The sequence below is a fragment of the Monodon monoceros genome, unplaced genomic scaffold (assembly GCF_005190385.1).
Source record: "Monodon monoceros isolate NGI ecotype Baffin Bay Population unplaced genomic scaffold, NGI_Narwhal_1 Super_Scaffold_8, whole genome shotgun sequence".
In the NCBI taxonomy this organism is placed as follows: Eukaryota; Metazoa; Chordata; class Mammalia; order Artiodactyla; family Monodontidae; genus Monodon; species Monodon monoceros.
The window spans coordinates 52,692,981-52,711,146 of NW_021703785.1; the positions used below are offsets into that span (position 1 = coordinate 52,692,981).

An 18,166-nucleotide genomic window follows, 5' to 3' on the forward strand; every position below is an offset into this window, starting at 1 on the left:
CCCTGCTGCTGCCGGAATACACTCACTCCTTAACCTTACACACTGGTTTCTGGCTCAAAAATCAACCATAAGATCTTAACTACTCAATCCAGTGACACCTTCCCGGTCTTAATCTTCTCTCACTTCTCAGCTCTAAAATTCCGATCACTTCCCATTTGACTGTGGAAAAAGAGGCAAAGATCATGAGGTCATACACTACAGTTTTGTACATTGTTTCTTATACGATTACCATTGTTTCCAATCAGAAGAGAGTTCTCTTAACAACCAGGTCCCTCTACTCTAGGTTTTTGTAAAATCAACATTCATGTTAAAATGACTTCCTACTGATGTAGTAGAGGAATAGGAGATCAGAGGTTAGGTTTGAGTCCAAATTCTGACACATACTAGTTATATGACTTTAACTTTCAACTGCTTCAGTAATTTCAATGATAAATTGAGAATTCTGTGAACTAATCAATACTAATTGTATTAATAGTAGTTAATATGTATGCAATATTTAATTCTAATCACTAAGGACTTTATCTGCATTATCTTATTTAATCTACAACTCCATGAAGTAAATCATATTATTCCCATTCTACAGATTTTAAAATGGAGACTTAATGAATGTAAGAAACTTGCCCCAAATCACACCACCAATGAGTGATAGTTTGGAATGAATCTAGTGAAACAGGTATTAGAACTCAAGTTTATATAACTCTAAAGTTAAAGCTCTTAACTGTGCTTTTCTTCTTTCCCTACACTTACTGTATGCAAAGACCTCCTATGGTGTATTGTACAGAAAATGAAGTCATTAGATAGTCAGCATTGTCATCGTTATCATCATGATTGTCATCATTACTATTACACAGAGGATCACATTCTAACTTGGCCAGTGGTCTTTGTGTAGTCGTTTCTCAATTTAGTTTATTATCATGTATTTGCTAAAGAGGGGTCTACTCTCTCTTTTTCTCTGAAAACCTTATAGTGTCATTCATGTACTAGAAGAAAACATGGGCATGTTCCTTTACGAGTTAGGTACAGGGAAAACTTTCCTGTGAAACAAAATACAGAAGCAATAAAGAAAAACACTGATAAATTTAACTACATAAAAATAAAGCAACTTTGCATGGCAAAAGAAGTACTATAAACAAAGTAAAAAGACAAATGACAAACTGGAATAAATATGTGCTACTTGTATCACAAACAAAAGATTATTCTGGCATCAAGATAGATGTATTGACCAATAAAATAGAATACAGAGCCCCAAAATAAACCACCCCATATATGGTCAAATGATTTTTGACACGGGTGCCAAGACCATCCAATGGGGAGAGGACAGTCTTTTCAACAAATAGTGCTAGAAAACTGGATGTCCACATGGAAAGGAATGAAGTTGGACTCTTACCTTTTGTCATACACAAAATTAACACAAAATGGATTAAAGACCTAAATGTAAGAACCCAAACAATAAAACTCTTAGAAAAAAACATAGAAGAAAATTTTCATGACATTGGACTTGGCAGGAATTTTTTGGATATGATACCAAAAGCACAGTCAAAAAGAAAAAATAAATAAACTGGATTTCATCAAAATTAAAATTTTCTGCACATCAAAGGACGCAATCAACAGAATGAAGAGGAAATCTATGGAGTGGGGAAAATATTTGTAAATAAAATATTTGATAAAGGATTAATTTGATATAATACATCAAGAACTTCTACAGCTCAACAACAACAAAAATAAAAACAACCGAATTTAAAAATGGACAAAGGACTTGAGTAGACATTTCTCCAAAGAAGATATACAAATGGCCAATAAGCACATGAAATAATTCTCTACATCACTAAGGAAACATGGGCTCAAAACCAAAGTGAGGTATCACTTTATATCCATAAGGATGGTTATTATAAAAATAAAATAAGTGTTGGCGAAGATGTTGAGAAATTGGAATGCTTGTACATCGCTAGTATGCTAACATAATCTCTCAGGTTTGGGGAGTGAGTTCAACATGAGTGATCAACATGATATGGCTACCATAAAAGCCTTTGTAAACTTAGGTTGCATTAACAGAAAACTGAGTCCCAAGTATGGAATGAAATAAGACTCTTCTACAGGTGGTTGATCAGACTAATACCTTAAGTGTTGTTTTCTGTTCTGCATCTTTCATAGGACAATACCAAGGCAGAACACATCCAGAGGGATGTGACTAGGATGTGGAGGGATATGAACTAAAGTCACGTGAGTTGTTATAAACTGGGAATATTTAGCTCAGAGAAAACAGTTCTTGGGCTGGACATGGGCTGTGTATTTCCGGCGCTTTGAAACAGAGTTCATAGTCACTTTAAAAATATATATAATTAAAATATACTGTTCCTAATGTTTCACAATCTACTTTTCCTCTTAATTCATTCAACAAATTTATACTCTAAGTAATATGCATATTAATAAACTCTTTTTTCTAATTATTTTTAATAAGGTATATTTGGCTTTTCTTTTTTTTTAACATCTTTATTGGAGTATAATTGCTTTACAATGGTGTGTTAGTTTCTGCTTTATAACAAAGTGAATCAGTTATAGATATACGTATGTTCCCATATCTCTTCCCTCTTGCATCTCCCTCCCTCCCACCCTCTCTATCCCACCCCTCTAGGTGGTCACACAGCACCAAGCTGATCTCCCTGTGCTATTCAGCTGCTTCCCACTAGACCTACTAGAGAATGGACTTGAGGATATGGGGAGGGGGAAGGGTAAGCTGTGACAAAGTGAGAGAGTGGCATGGACATATATACACTACCAAACGTAAAATAGATGGCTTTTCATTTTTTTATTCACTCCACTCCAGGGCCCACCATATTAAATAGTGCTGCAATTTTTATTCAGATTCAAAGAATGCTTACTATTTCAAGAACTTGGTATACTTTGAACTTATTTGCCTAAATTGTGATGCATTAGCAATTACAATAGTTAATATCACAGAATACATGTTTTCCCTTTGGTATATGGGATGTTAAACTGTGTTACAATGGTCATTTATTTATCAGCTACTCAGTGCTTTTTCTCACATGGCCCTGGTTAAAGCAGCCATAATTATACTAAACTATATCTGAAATTAAAGCATTTGGGAAACATCCTAACAAAAGCTCAAAACTCCCTTTCTACCTGAAAATTAACACTCTCCAAGGCCTAATAAGCATGGTTAATGCTTAAACTCTGCCAAAACTCTGAAAAGCACTTAAAACCCCTGTGCCATCAGCTAATGGAATATTGCCATTCTAGGGGAAGAAAGTAAAGAATATTTGAAAATGATTAAAAGGGAGGGCATTTTTAGTGGTGTAAAGAATAATATAATAATAGACATAGGAAGTTGGTTTCCTGAAAATGATTTTGCTACAGATGTAATAAGGAAAGATATAAAGTGTGTCATTGGGAAAAATTATATTAGAATTATAGTTAAACTCCACAGTTACGCATAAACCATATAGAAACAATAAAAACAAAGTGAAATTGCCCCAAATTATCCTGAATAGTCATTACATTTATGAATATACAATATTCAATAGAATATTACAATATTCTATTCAGAGGAATGTTATAGTTTCCATTTTTAATAAAGATTTTCTTTCTATTTCCATACAGTCCTCCCTGTTTACTTGTATTTTCATGAAGCTTTCACAGCTTTCTTCTTTAAAAGATGGAACATTTTACATAATTTTTCAATATATAAAACTCTTTTAAAAGCATGGTTCAAACTGTTTATAATTGAAGAACACAAGAACATATTGCTTGTGGCTTGTTAAACATGTTTACTTTCATTAGAGTTACATAAAAGTTTCATTTCATTTTCTAGAAAAGCATTTAAAGTTTTGGTCTTTATAAATATTCACATATTTTGGTTTAAAATCATAAAGGTAAATTTTGGAAGTAATTTTCATGTTCTTTTTTAAATAATAAATGAATTGTCTGTTATTTGGTATCATCCTATGTCAATCAAATGATCCCATGCCAGACTATCCATAATTAAGCCCAATATATAAAAGCTTAAAGTTATTTTAACCTATTTTAAACAAGGAACTCTACATAAGTTCTCTAAATTGTACGCCAATATTTATTTTGATTCAGAAATCATGGTATATATTTCTTAGTACTTCTAAACTACAGCATTGCAGAGAAACTGAGGCATTTTAAATGTAGTTCAGCTTTATAGTAGCTGTAACTGTTGAACTTGGTTCTGAGGCTGTGTTATTGTTGATTCCTGAATGTAGGAGAGAGAACTTGAAGCAAATTTGTGAAAATACATGCCTACAGAAGACCTAGAATTTTGTTTTGGCTGGTGGAAAGGGTTTATTGTTAAATCGAACAGAAAAAAAATGGAAAAAAAAGGCAGTGTTTACTGTTTAGTCCTGAAATGGATTTTGTGTCTTTGGAAAGTTTTTCTTTTTTCTTTTTTTCCCAGAAGAGGCATTTCATGCTCAGTTTTTTTGTTTGTTTGTTTGTTTTTTTTTTGCGGTATGCGGGCCTCTCACTGTTGTGGCCTCTCCCGTTGCGGAGCACAGGCTCCGGACGCGCAGGCTCAGTGGCCATGGCTCACGGGCCCAGCTGCTCCACGGCATGTGGGATCTTCCCGGACCGGGGCACGAACCCGCGTCCCCTGCATCGGCAGGCGGACTCTCAACCACTGCGCCACCAGGGAAGCCCCATGCTCAGTTTTTACTCAAAGAAGATAGCTCAAGAAATAGTATTAATAATAAGATTAGAGGTAGGAGAGACTGACGACAGGGATGTTGGGAAATATTGACAAGAAGAGCAATGGTTATCTTATTCACTAACTCATTCAACATACACCAGAGCGCCTATTATGTACGCTAGGTATCTGCTTGCTGATGGCAATGCAAAAGGGAATAAAATAGAAACTTTCAGAGTCTGATGAGTGAAAACAATCATGAGAAAATAATTGCTTTGCAGCCCACCTCAAATGTCACCTCTTCTTTTAAACTCTTCCACCCTTGTCTGGAATTAACTGCACCTTATTTTGTGTTTCCACAGGGTTTCGTTTACGCTTCTATTACAGGATGTTTTATGTTGTATTTGAACCTATTATATACATGTCTCTCTTGCCAACTAAATTAATCTCCTGAATGGAAAGAACCATGACATATTTATTTTTGCAATTACCTAACAAAGAAGGTAGAACGTGAAATTTATTTCTTTGCCATCGTCAGCTCACTGTGTTGGGCTTTAACGCATACCAGTCAGCTTCTTTTTTAGATTGTTACAAAATGAAAGTGGATATTCAAATTTTGTTCCTATTGCTGGGCCCTACTTCCATAAGTGTAGGACATTTTGCAGAATTTTAACTTATGTATATATCAGCTTGAAGTTTTGAGGACTAGCAACACTAATGTTTACAAGTGTTTGGAGGCCAAGAGCAAGAAGTCTTAATAAATTTAGCCTAGGTTAAAACCATTTTCACAACACTAATAATTTTTTTATAACTGTTACCAATTTTATATTTTTCGATGCTGTTAATGTAAAAAATCACAAAGATATTATGAAATACCCTTAGCAATACTTTTAAAGTGACTGTAAATTTTCTGAAACCATGATGACAGATGCTATGATTTTGATTTTTTACAATGTTCTGTCTTCTAGATCCACATTTCTTTGTAATATTCTGAGTTAATTACTCTTGATCTGCAACAGACTGTTATTCTAGGGTTTTGAGTTGTAGGTGGAATAATGAATGATTAAAAGGGAGAATTGCTAATTTAAAAAAATGGAAAAGATAGGAAAGGATGGTTTAAAAGAACCAGGATGATTATACGAGGCCATAGGATCTGGGGATGTGCACACATGATTTTTTCCTGTCCCTGTCTTTGTCATTTAGTTGGAATGAGAGCAACCAAAATGTTTTCCTTAAATATCACCCTTTTTTTCTGGTTGCGTGAGTCTTTTAATAAGCCTGTCTAAAAATCACAGGACCTCAGCACAGTTGAAAAAATTTTAAATTAAAAAATTGTTAAATTCAAAATCAAGATTTATTTAATAAATTTATAGTATGTAGCAACATGGTAGTTCCTAAGAATAGTAATATGAAAAAAAGTTTAATACAAAATAGTGACTGACTTATTATACTTGAAGGCTCATAGTGTACTTGTACTGTTGTACTAAATAAATGGAATAAAGTTTGTGTCTTTTGGCTTGCGTTTTTAACTTAAAGCAAATAAAAATATCATAATTACACTAAATGGGATAGTAATTAGATTTCAAAGGTGCTAAGTTTCTTGCTTTTTTTTTTTTTTTTTCCTGTTGCTGCTGCTGCTGGAAGCAGAATTGATCTGGAATGAGGAACCGGAGTAGAGTGAGTCATATCTTGAAAACAGAGATTTCAATGTGTAATTATTTTTGCAAGGTGAGTTGGTTTGGGATTCCCAGAAGCAGACTCCGAGCAAGTGATTTATTAGTGAAGTCCTCCCAGGAGAAATTGGTGAGGGAAGCAAGACTGGAAAGAAAAAAAAAGCCAAGCAAGGCTGTAATAGCAGGTAAAGTCCTTTTGAGGGTAGCAGGATTCCCACAGACAGTGTTGGTGAGAGCTAGTGGAGGTAAAAGCATAGCTCACCTGGGAGAGGGGTGCTCAAAAAGGATAAAAAAGAGATCTGAGAGGGTCTGGGCAGAGCACTGACTGTGTCAGTGTTTCTGAGAAAGTTTATCTCTGGGATGCAGCTCAAAATAAAGATGGAGTCTCTTGCATAAGATAGTTATAAATGAAGAGATTGTTTTCAATGTTCGGGATCTAAATTTAGGCAAGTGAATTAAACTTTGGAGTTACACCAAAAATGCGAATTGGAGTCTGAAGATGATACAACTGGGGCTCTGCAGAGACTGAGAAAAGGAAAGCTCTGAAGAGGAAGTGGTATTTTTTGCTGGAAAGAAATGGAAGAAAAATGAGAGAATTAGACTAATTATTAGGAAACTGTGCCTGAGTAAATTACATTGACAGATTAATTGAGATTGAAAGGCTTAGAAGATGAATAATCTAAATTAGTGAAAGATTAGAAAAAGAATGGACTCTTCTGAGAATTGAGTGCTTTATACAAATTTGTATGAACCACAAATTAAAATAATATCAACATTATCTAACTTCCCAGCCAAGTCAATATTACATCCAAGGGACGGAGGTGTCCTCAAAACAGTCTCCCTCTAAGGAATGACAGACACTTGACAATGGCTGTACACAGTCTCTGTGGGAAAGGTGGATGAGGAGAAAACTGTGTAATATTTTCAGCCAAGTATATGTGCTGACATCTGGCTGGCTAACTGGGCATGAATTAGTTAACACTAGTCATTGAAGACAAAACAACTCATTTTTGCAGGATTGTTATATTTTTCCCATATCACATACATAAAGAAGCACTATGGAATCAAGGAGAAATAGTCTTGAAAGCACCTTGAGGAAGCTTCTCCAATACAAGCACGGGGATAACAAATTTCTATTCTATGTAAAATAATGTCATGGGGAGTAATAAGTAATACATAATAGATAAGGTGGACGATATGTCTTGACTTAAACGTTTTGGACAAAGAAGAAATTTGACGGTCTATCTTAGACTGGCAGTGTGTTATCATTGCCTCTAAATTACCTTGTGCTGTGTGGCTGAGCAACACTGGCAAATATCTGTAATTTAAGGGTTTTATTCTAATTCTGACATGATTGTTATGCCAGAGAGCTTTCTGAGTAAGAAGCCTTTTAAAACTATTTATCACATGAACTCTGGTTTTGCTTTTGGAATACATCATCTCATTAATTAAAAGATTGAAGTTTCATTATTTCATCTCTGTCTTTACTGGGTTACGTAAACAGCAACTCTGTCATTACTAAATCATATGCTATTTTAATTTTTCTAAAAATGTAGACCTCATAGCCATCATTGAGATAGAACATTACAGAAGAGAAAAAGCAATTTGGAGCATCCCATTCTTAGATATGTATTGAATAAATCTATTCTGTTATTAGTATCTGTTTCAATTTATTTTTCCTGGTTTTGGTCATAGTTCAGTAACATTCAGGAGAAAGTGCTATATGGTAGCTTATGTGATATAGAAGACCCACTACTTATACTGCCAAATTTATCAGGAAAGTAAAAGAACAAAAACCAAAAACCAAACCCTTCCCTTAGAAATACATTATAAATTCAAGTAAACAAATATAGCATAGGTTATTTATGACAGGCACACAACTTTTAGCTACTGATCATTAGCTTTACTAATCATTATCTTAGTTAATGAAAAATAAAATATTGAAAATATGAGCAACTAGTAAATCAAATAGTTTTTAGTTGAAAAACCGTAAGTTCTTCTTAGTCTACTGACTCTCCCCACCAAAAAATAGTCCTAAATTTCCACAGTATTGATATAGGCCTTAATGATTTGTATGGATGAACAAGGGATTCCATGTTCAATGCAAGATGATACAGGAACTTCGAGTGTTAATTGTAATCACCTATGTGAACTTTACAAGGTTCCAAAGCAATTTTTATAAGCAGAATTTCACTTTCCTTAGCCCAAATGTTTTACTAATACTGACTTTCATGTACTGATGTCATAAAGAGTGAAGTAAGTCAGAAAGAGAAAAACAAATACCATATGCTAACACATATATACGGAATCTAAAAAAAAAAAAAAAAGGTTCTGATGAACCTAGGGGCAGGACAGGAATAAAGACGCAGTTGTAGAGAATGGACTTGAGGACACGGGGAGGGGGAAGGGTAAGCTGGGACGAAGTGAGAGAGTAGCATTGACATATATACACTACCAAATGTAAAATAGATAGCCGGAGGGAAGCAGCCACATAGCACAGGGAGATCAGGTGCTTTGTGACCACGTAGAGGGGTGGGATAGGGAGGGCGGGAGGGAGACGCAAGAGGGAGGGGATATGGGGATATATGTATACGTATAGCTGGTTCATTTTGTTATATAGCAGAAACTAACACGACGTTGTAAAGCAATTATACTCCAATAAAGATGTTTAAAAAATAACAAATTTTTAAAGCAGTTGTAGGTTTATAACAAAATTGAGAGAAAGTCACAGAGGTTTCCCATATACTCCCTGGTCCGACACATGCACAGCCTTCCCATTCATTAACGTTACTCACCATAATGGTACATCTTTTTAAACCAAGGATGAACCTACACTGACACATCATAATCACCCAAAGTCCACAGTTTACCTTAGGATTCACCCTTGGTACTGTACATTCTATGCATTTGGACAAATGTATAATGACATAGATCTATCATTACAGCATCATACAAAATATTTTCACTGCCCTAAAAACATCCCCTGTGCTCCACCTATTCATCTCTCCTCCAACCCCCCACCCTCAGCAACCCTGGCAACCACTGATATTTTTACTGCTTCCATAGTTTTTCTTTTTCCAGAATGTCATATAGTTAGACTTATGTAACTTTTTCAGATTGGCTTCTCTCACTTAGAAATATACATTGAAGTTTCCTCGTATCTTTTCATAGCTTAAAAACATTTCTTTTCTAAGCACTAAATAATATTCCATTGTCTGGATATACCACAGTGTATTTATCCATTCACCTACCAAAGGTCATCTTGGTTGCTTCCAAGTTTTGACAAATATGAAAAAAGCTGCTATAATCACCTGTGTTTTTGTGTGGACATCAGTTTTCTACTCCTTTGGATAAATACCAAGGAGTGTGACTGCAGGACCATATGTTAAGGGTATGTTTAGTTTTGTAAGAAACTACCAAACTATCTTCTAAAATGGTTGTACCATTTTGCATTTCTGTTTTCTTGGATAAATTATGAAATTTATTTATATTTCACCTTTTAAAAGCCAGAACATAACAAATGTCACTTTCTGGAAAGTCGTCTTATTAGAAATACATGAAGTGCACTTAATACAAGGAACTCAGTTTCTTGGTATCACCAGTGAGACCACCATCATCAGGTCCCGCAAATGAAGGTTTTGTCAAATTTCCCTCTAAACTTAGACTGAGATGAACTTCTTCCTCAATGGTTGTACCATTTTGCATTTCTGTTTGGGGTTTCTGTTGCTCCACATTCTCATCAGCATTTGGTATTGTCAGTGTTACAGATTTTGGCCATTCTAACAGGTGTGTAGTGGTATCTCATTGTTTTAATTCTCATTTCCTTGATGACATATCATGTGGAGCATATTTTCATATGCTTATTTGCCATCTGTGTATCTTCTTTGGTGAGGTGTCTATTAGGCCTTTGGCCCATTTTTTTAATCCGGTTATTTGTTTTTTTATTGTTGAGTTTTAAGAGTTTATTTTATATTTTGAATAACAGTTCTTTATCAGGTTTGCCTTTTGCAAATATTTTCTTTCAGTCTATAGCTTGTCTTATCATTCTCTTGACATTATCTATTACAGAGCAGACATTTTTAATTTTAATGAAGTCTAGCTTATCAATTATTTCTTTCATGGGTTGTGCCTTCAGTGTTGTATCTAAGAAAGACATCAGCATACTGATGGTTAGCTAGGCTTTCTCCTATGTTATCTTCTAGCAGTTTTATAATTTTGCATTTTGCATTTACGTCTGTGATCTACTAACTCTAACCCTAATCCTAAAAATTAGAAGAAAGAAAGAAAATAACCTAGTTCTGAGTCATGGGCCAACGCTGATTGTGTTACAGCATAAGCCACTTGAAGCGTTAGCCATAATAAGTCATGCAAATTCCTAATAGGACTACTAATATTAGGCAAACAAGATTATCAGGTTTTATGTCAGCTATACTCTTACTGAATCTTATGCACATAGAAAGGTGAGGAGAAAATGGACCTAAGATACCTCTTTGATGTTATTGCTTTGAACTCATTAAATCCTAAAAGTGAATATTTAAAAACCATATCTTCAATAATTGATGTTTTGTTTCTGCTTCTAAAAATTTAACGCAATGGAGCCACAAGAAGGAGCGCTTTTATTCTAAAAGGCACAAGTTTGTTGCTGTGGACATAGTATATGACTTTCAATGAGAAAAAAAATGTTAGCCTACATTGGTTAACATTAAGAGCTGGTATGTTTGCCTTACATGATGTTATAAATTCAATTTAGCTATAGAAGAGTAAGAAAGAACATACAGACAGAAAAGTGAACAAAAAATTGTATACATTGCAACACTCTAAAAATATGTTATCCAACAGCAAAGAAAAATGATTGTTACCTTCTGGATAAAAGAGAAAAACTAGGTAAATATCTGAAGCCTTGAACACATAACAACCTTATTATAAATGTCAACATTTATGGACTGCTTTGAAGCCAGGGGTGAAAATCAGGTAGTTTGAAACAGACAACCATTTAAAATATCTTAACAATTTAAACCACTGTAAATTCAAATGCTTCTTTTCTTCTAAATTTTTGCTTCATGTGCTAGTGAAGGCAACATGTTTATAAACAGGCATTCATGAGTACAATATATCTTATACACTCAAAATATTCATACAGAGTCTTTCACTATTCTTCTGTGAGCCTTCCTATTGTCTCTCTATTGCTATCAATTATCGGGTTGGAAGGCATTTCAGCAAACAGATGACTGATTCAAAGAAAAGAAAACATATCTGTCATTAAGAGAGCCCTCTGATAGTGGATGTCATTTGTTAAGACCCAAAGGATATTCTCACCTTTCTATCCCATAATTTTTGTGGCATAGTCTGTGCTCAGCATTACCCTATACTACATTACCCTTGGCCATGTTAATCTTTCGTTCCAATGCATTTTCTCAGTTCAGCTGCAGTTTTTTGCAGCTGTTGAATGTTCCATTGCCATCGTCTTCTATCTGACTGAAGCTTGTTCACCTGACAGTGCAAACGCTTAAGAATTGCACCATATCTCTTACGTTGTACCTATTAAAAGAAGAGCACATGTCAATGGGCCTTGAGAAGGAAAACTAGTAAACAGCCATAAAGGATATTTTGACTACTCTAAAGAGGAAAGCACTTGATTAAAAATTACTCACTGTAAATAATAATGATAATAAAAATAAACAGTAATTATAAGTATTCAACACATTACATGCTAGATACTGTGATGAGAGCTTTTTACATGTAATTAAATTCTCATAACACCTTATGATGTAAATATTATTATCCCCACTTTTGTATAAACTGAAGATCAAAGAGTTTAAGTAATGCACTCAAGGTTTCACAGCTAGCAAGTGATGGTGTTTGGGATTTGAACACAAGGGAAGCAGCTGCGATGGAGGGCCTTCTACTTATCAAAGCAGGTTCTGGTTAAGAGTAATGGTTTCATTTCCTGTATCTAGTGGTTCACTGAAACATAGACCTATTGATCTAAAAGATCCAGGAGATCATGTAGGCCATTTCCCTGCCATTAAGTAGATCAGTATTTATGCTGAGACAGACAAGGCTACAGCGGAGGGCAGTGAGGCCCAGTGGAAAGTGCATGGGTTAAGGCTGAATAATATTTCATTGTGTGTATACACCACAGTTTGTTTATCCATTCATCCATTGATGGACACTTGGGTTGTTCCTATTTTTGGCTATTGTGACCAACACTGCTATGAATATGGATATAAATATATCTTTGAGACTCTGCTTTCAATTCTTTTAGGTATATACCCAGAAGTAGAATTGCTGGATCATACAGTAATTCTATTTTTAATTTTTTGCTGGACTGCCATGCCGTTTTCTACTCTGGCTGCACGAGTTTACATTCTCACCAGCAGGTGGGAGGGTTCCAATTCTTCACACACTGAAAGTATTTGATATTACCTGTCTTTTTGATCACAATCATAGCCATCTCAGTGGGTGTGAAGTGGTACTCCCAGTGAGTGTGACAGTGGTGTTGTAGTGAAACACCCACTTTAAAATGAACTGATTAGCGGGGCTGGGAAAGTTACTTCTTCATTCTCATGTCTATTTAAGAGAGAGCTCTAGTCAGTCAGGAAGGTGATTCTAGGTCAATACAAAGAAGAATCAATTTGTCAAAACACCAATTCATCAAAATAACCAATTTGCCAAAATAAGTTTATAGCTTAAGATGGCTGTAGGGAGACAAGACTCTGGGTTTCTGGGGCCTTAAGACTCTGTCCCCGACCTGTCTCCCCTTCTCTCTGTAACTCAGCTTTCCTTTTTACTGGGACCCTTTTTACTGGGACCCTCAGTACAGTTTCGCCTCTCTCTTTCCCAGCTTCTCCCTTAACTTGGAGATTCTTCACCTTTATTATGCCATGGCTCATTTTGATAGTATATGAGGACTATGGACTTCTTCTTAGAATGTTTTTTAAATGCATAAAATAAAACATACAGGAATACAAAAGAAACCAATTATATGGAAACACAGTTCTGCAGAGCATCAGGGGAACTAGGACAGAAACACTGTAAGCATTCCAAAATACTGGTATAAAAACAAAGTGAAAACTTGTCAAGTAACACTTCACATAAATTGCTATAAACTTTAAACATCCTTTTAAGTTTTCAGTTTTGTTAATTCTTCAAAGTCAGTTCATTCAAATTGGTGAACTAGGCCTCCTGATATATTGGCAAAACAGAAAATGACTTTAAAAGAATTATAAATAAATTGGTAAACAGAAACATCATATTAGATAAGGAAACTATATTCAAAAGAAGATTTTTAATATATCAAGTATATTCAAAGGGATATATATCAACTTATATGTATATATGTAATATATATCACTGCATATATTAATATGTAATAAATACATCCATTGATATATCCAATAGCATACATTCATAAGGAGAATATAGTCACTGAATATGCTTATATACATGTTCATAGAATATGCTAATAGAAATCAAAAAACTGGAACAAAATTTTGGTTACTCCATAAATCATATTAGCCTGCTTCTAAAATTATTCTTCAGCAGTGAAGCTGTGAAACTAATACACCATGGATCAGAGTAGAGACATGCAAAGTCCCCTTAGTGGGACTCTAGATCACCAGCCTCAGCTAGATATCACAGGAGGTATTAATATAAACTAAAGAAAGAATATATCGTCAGAAGGGATTATGTGAAGAACGTAGCACAAAAATAGGCAAGTGAAGGAGGCATGTGTTGGTAGTTCCCATCCAGTGACTGTCTGATAAGAATAACACTGTTACGGAGATTGCCTCCTTGAGTGTCCAGAGCCAGAGGTTAAGAACACTCCAACTCAAATGACTGACTTGATTTCTATGCTCAGTAACCAGCTTTATGATAATTTGGCTTCCAGTGTAGTTTCCTTACAGGGAGAAGAAGCACTGATGACTGATAGGTTTTCTGATTTCCTTGAGAGTTTTGTTTATTATTGTAAACTAATAAACTGGCATTTGAGTTTTATACATCAGGTTCTTGTGAACTCTACTAGCACTTCTCCATGTCTACGCAACCCTGGGATATTTAAAAGGTTAATTTTCTAAGCCCACAAGGCTAAAAGGAGGTTTTGGCCAAGAACTGACTTCGTAAAGATGAAGGTCACACTGTGAGCCTTCTTGAAGGCCAGCCAATTGTTCAGCCTCTATTGGTATAATTCTGCCTTTGGTATGTGTCAATATTCAAACTTGACTACCATTACACAGCTAAGGATGTAGTGGTTCTGGAGAGAATACAGCTTTTTTTGCCTCTAAGAAATGGAGGGGTTACTATTCTTATTTAGCTATTGTTACACTCAAGGCAGAAATAAGAATAATAATGAAGCAGGGGTGGTGCTCAGAAAACACAGTGGCAAAAAGAGTGGCCTCTTCATTCCCTTCACTCTAGACATACTTCACTTCTAGAATCTGAGTCCAAGTACATTCTCATCTTAAGACTTTTGCACTTATTTTTCCCTTTGCCTGGAAAGCTATTCCTCAGATCTACATGACTAGCTCCTTCACTTCTTTACATTGTTTGTGTTTTGAAAGTTAAACCAACTCTGCATTCCTGAGATAAACTTTGCCTGGTCATGAGTTACTAACCTTTTTATACATACCAGCGGATGTCAATTTGAAAATATTTTGCATCTACGTTCCTGAGGAACATTGGTCTGTAATTACTTTTCTGGGAATGTTCCTGTTCATTCTTTGTGTCAGGGTTATGCTGGCCTCCTAAAATAAGCTGGGAAGAGTTCCACCCTCCATTTTCTGAAAAAATTTGTATAGGCTGGGTATTATTTCTTCCTTAAATGTGTGATAGAATTTACCAGTGAAGCCATGTCAGTCTGAAGCTTTCCTTGTGGGGAGGGTTTTAATTATGAGTTCAATTTCATTGATTCCTACTTTACACCATTTATATAGCCTAATTTTAAATGGATCATAGGTCTAAACATAAAAGTAATTTCTTCCTGTGTTACTGATGGTATGTGCGCTTTTCAAGGATTTGTCCATTTCATCTAAGTTGTTAAATTTATTGTTCTTTGTAATAGGCCTTTATCATCCTTTTAAGTCTATAGGACCTAAAGTAGTGTCCCCACGATCCTCATTTTTTGATCAGTATTGTTATGGTTTATCAATTTTATTAGTCTTTTCAACTTTTGGCTTTGCTGATTTTCTCTGATTTTCCATTTTCTATTTCACTGATTTCTACTATTTATTATGTCATTTCTTCCTATTTGCTATGGGCTGAATTTATTCTTATTTTCTAGTCTCTTAAGATGGAAGCTTAGATAATTGCTTTTAAACCTTTTTTCTCTTCTAATATGCACACTTAAAGCTGTAAATTTTCCTCTAAATACTGCTCTAGCTATACCCTATGGTTTTTTATATGCTGTGTTTTCATTATCATTCAATTTCAAATATTTTGTAATAATTCTCATGATTTCTTCTTTTTTGTGATTTCTTCTTTGACTCATGGATTATTTATAATTGTGATACTCAATTTCAAAATGTTTATGTATTTTCTAGCTTTCTTATTGTTACTGATTTTTAATTAAATTCTGCTGTTATCAAAGAATACCAAATTCTTTGAAATTTATCATCCAGTGTACTGTCTATCTTGGTGAATGTTCCATGTGCATTTGAAAATAAAGTATAATCAACAGTTATTAGGTGGAGTATTTTATATATGGTAATTAGGTTTAGTTGGTAGATAAGTTGTTCAAATTTTCTATATGCTTGCTTACTGATTTTGTGTATTGTTCTATCAACTACTCAAAAAAGTTGTTAAGCTCTCCAATATGATTGTAGATTTGTATCTTTTTCTTTTTAATTTTGTCAGTTTTTGCTTATGTATTTTGAAGCTTTATGATTAGGTAAATACACATTTAGTATTATTATTTGTTTCTGGTGAATTGAATGGCCCTCTTCAACTTTGATGGTAGTCCATATCTTAAAATCTACTTCATATTAATACAGCCATGACCAGCTTTCTTAAGACTGATGTCTTCATAGCTTATCTTTTTCTATCTTTCAACCTGTCTGTGTCTTTATATTCAAAGTGCATCTCTTGTGAAAAAGTTATGTTCGCAAATTGTTTTTTCAATCCAATCTGATCATTTTTACCTTTTAATTGGAATGTTTAGTCCATTTACATTTGATGTAACCACTGATATGTTTGGGTTTAAGTCTACCATTTCAATATTTGTGTTCCATTAGTCTATTTTGCCTTTTTTATTTATTTCTTTTCTGTCTACACTCAGAGTGGATCACAGACCTAAATATAGAATGCAAAACTATAGAACTCCTAGAAGATAACACAGGAGAAAGCCTAGATGACCCTGGGTTTGGTGATGTCTTTTTACATACAACACTGAAGGCACAATCCATGAAAGAAATGATTGATAAGCTGGACCTCATAAAAATTAAACTTTCTGCTCTGTAAAAGACACTGTCAAGAAAATAAGACAAGCCACAGACTGGGAGAAAATATTTGCAAAAGACACATCTGATAAAGAACAGTTATTCAAAATATACAACAAACTCTTAAAATGCAACAATAAGAAAACAAATAACCAGATTAAAAAATAGGCCAGAAACCTGAACAGACACCACACCAGAGAAGATATACAAATGGCAAATAAGCATATGAAAACATGCTCCACATGAAATGTCATCAGGGAAATGAGAATTAAAACAATGAGATACCACTACACACCTATTAGAATGACCAAAATCTGCAACACTCACGACACCAAATGCTGGTGAGGATGTGGAGCAAGAGGAACTCTCTCATTCATTGCTGGTGGGAATGCAAAATGGTCCAGCCACTTTGGAAGACAGCTTGGTGGTTTCTTACAAAACTAAACATACTCTACCACATGATCCAACAATCACACCCTTTGGCATTTACCCAAAGGAGTTGAAAACTTATATCCACACAAAAATACAGATGTTTATAGCAGCTTTATTTGTAATTGCCAAAACTTGGAAGCAATCAAGATGTCCCTCAGTAGGTGAAAGAATAAACTGTTGTATATCCAGACAACAGAATATTATTTAGCACTAAAAAGATAAATAAATAAAACAAAAAATGAGCTATCAAGCCATGAAATGTTACAAGGAACCTTAAATGCATATTAATAAGTGGAAGAAGCCAATCTGAAAAGGCCACAAACTGTATGATTCTAACCATATGATATTCTGGAAAAGGTAAAACCATGGAGACAGTAAAAAGATCTGTGGCTGACAGAGGTTGGGGGAGGGAGGGATGAATACATAGAGCACAGAGGATTTTTTGGACAGTGAAACTCTCCTTTTTTTTAAATTAGTTATCTATTTTATACATATTAGTGTATATATGTCAATCCCAATCTCCCAATTCATCCCACCACCACCACTCCCCTGAAACTCTTCTGTATGATATTATAATGGTGGATACATGTCATTATACATCTGTCAAAATTCATAGAAGGTACACCACCAAGAGTAAACCCTAATGTAAACTATGAACTCTGGGTGATAATGATGTGTCAACATAGGTTTATCAGTTGTAACAAATGTACCACCCTGGTGGGAGCTGTTGATAGCTTGGGAGGCTGCCAGGGGGCAGGGAGTATGAGGGAACACTCTGTACCTTCTGCTCAATTTTGCTGTGAACCTAAAACTGCTCTAAAACAATAAAGTCTATTAAAAAAATCAATAACCATCACTGTTCTTGTATATTTAATGTGTCTTTTTTTCTGGCTGCTTTTAAGATTTTTTTCTTTGTATTTGGTTTTCAGTAGCTTGACTATAATTTCCTTAGATACAGTTTTCTC

At 34.7% G+C, this 18,166-nt stretch overlaps 1 protein-coding gene across 2 annotated transcripts in view; it reads right to left on the reverse strand.

Moving 5' to 3' along the window:
* Positions 1-627: 627 nt before the first annotated feature.
* The window catches only part of CCDC122 (coiled-coil domain containing 122), a 36,573-nt gene continuing 19,034 nt past the window's right edge, over positions 628-18,166 (reverse strand). The window contains exons 3-4 of one of the 2 annotated variants that reach the window (XR_003791749.1): positions 11,653-11,874; positions 628-1,034 (exon numbers count right to left, since the gene is read on the reverse strand). Coding sequence is in view for 1 of the 2 variants with exons in the window: in XM_029210358.1 (XP_029066191.1) it covers positions 11,725-11,874 (150 nt within the window). In the remaining variant the exon portion in view is untranslated. Of the gene's footprint in view, positions 1,035-10,943; positions 11,875-18,166 lie in introns of those variants that run through there. The other variant, XM_029210358.1, reaches the window with a different exon arrangement.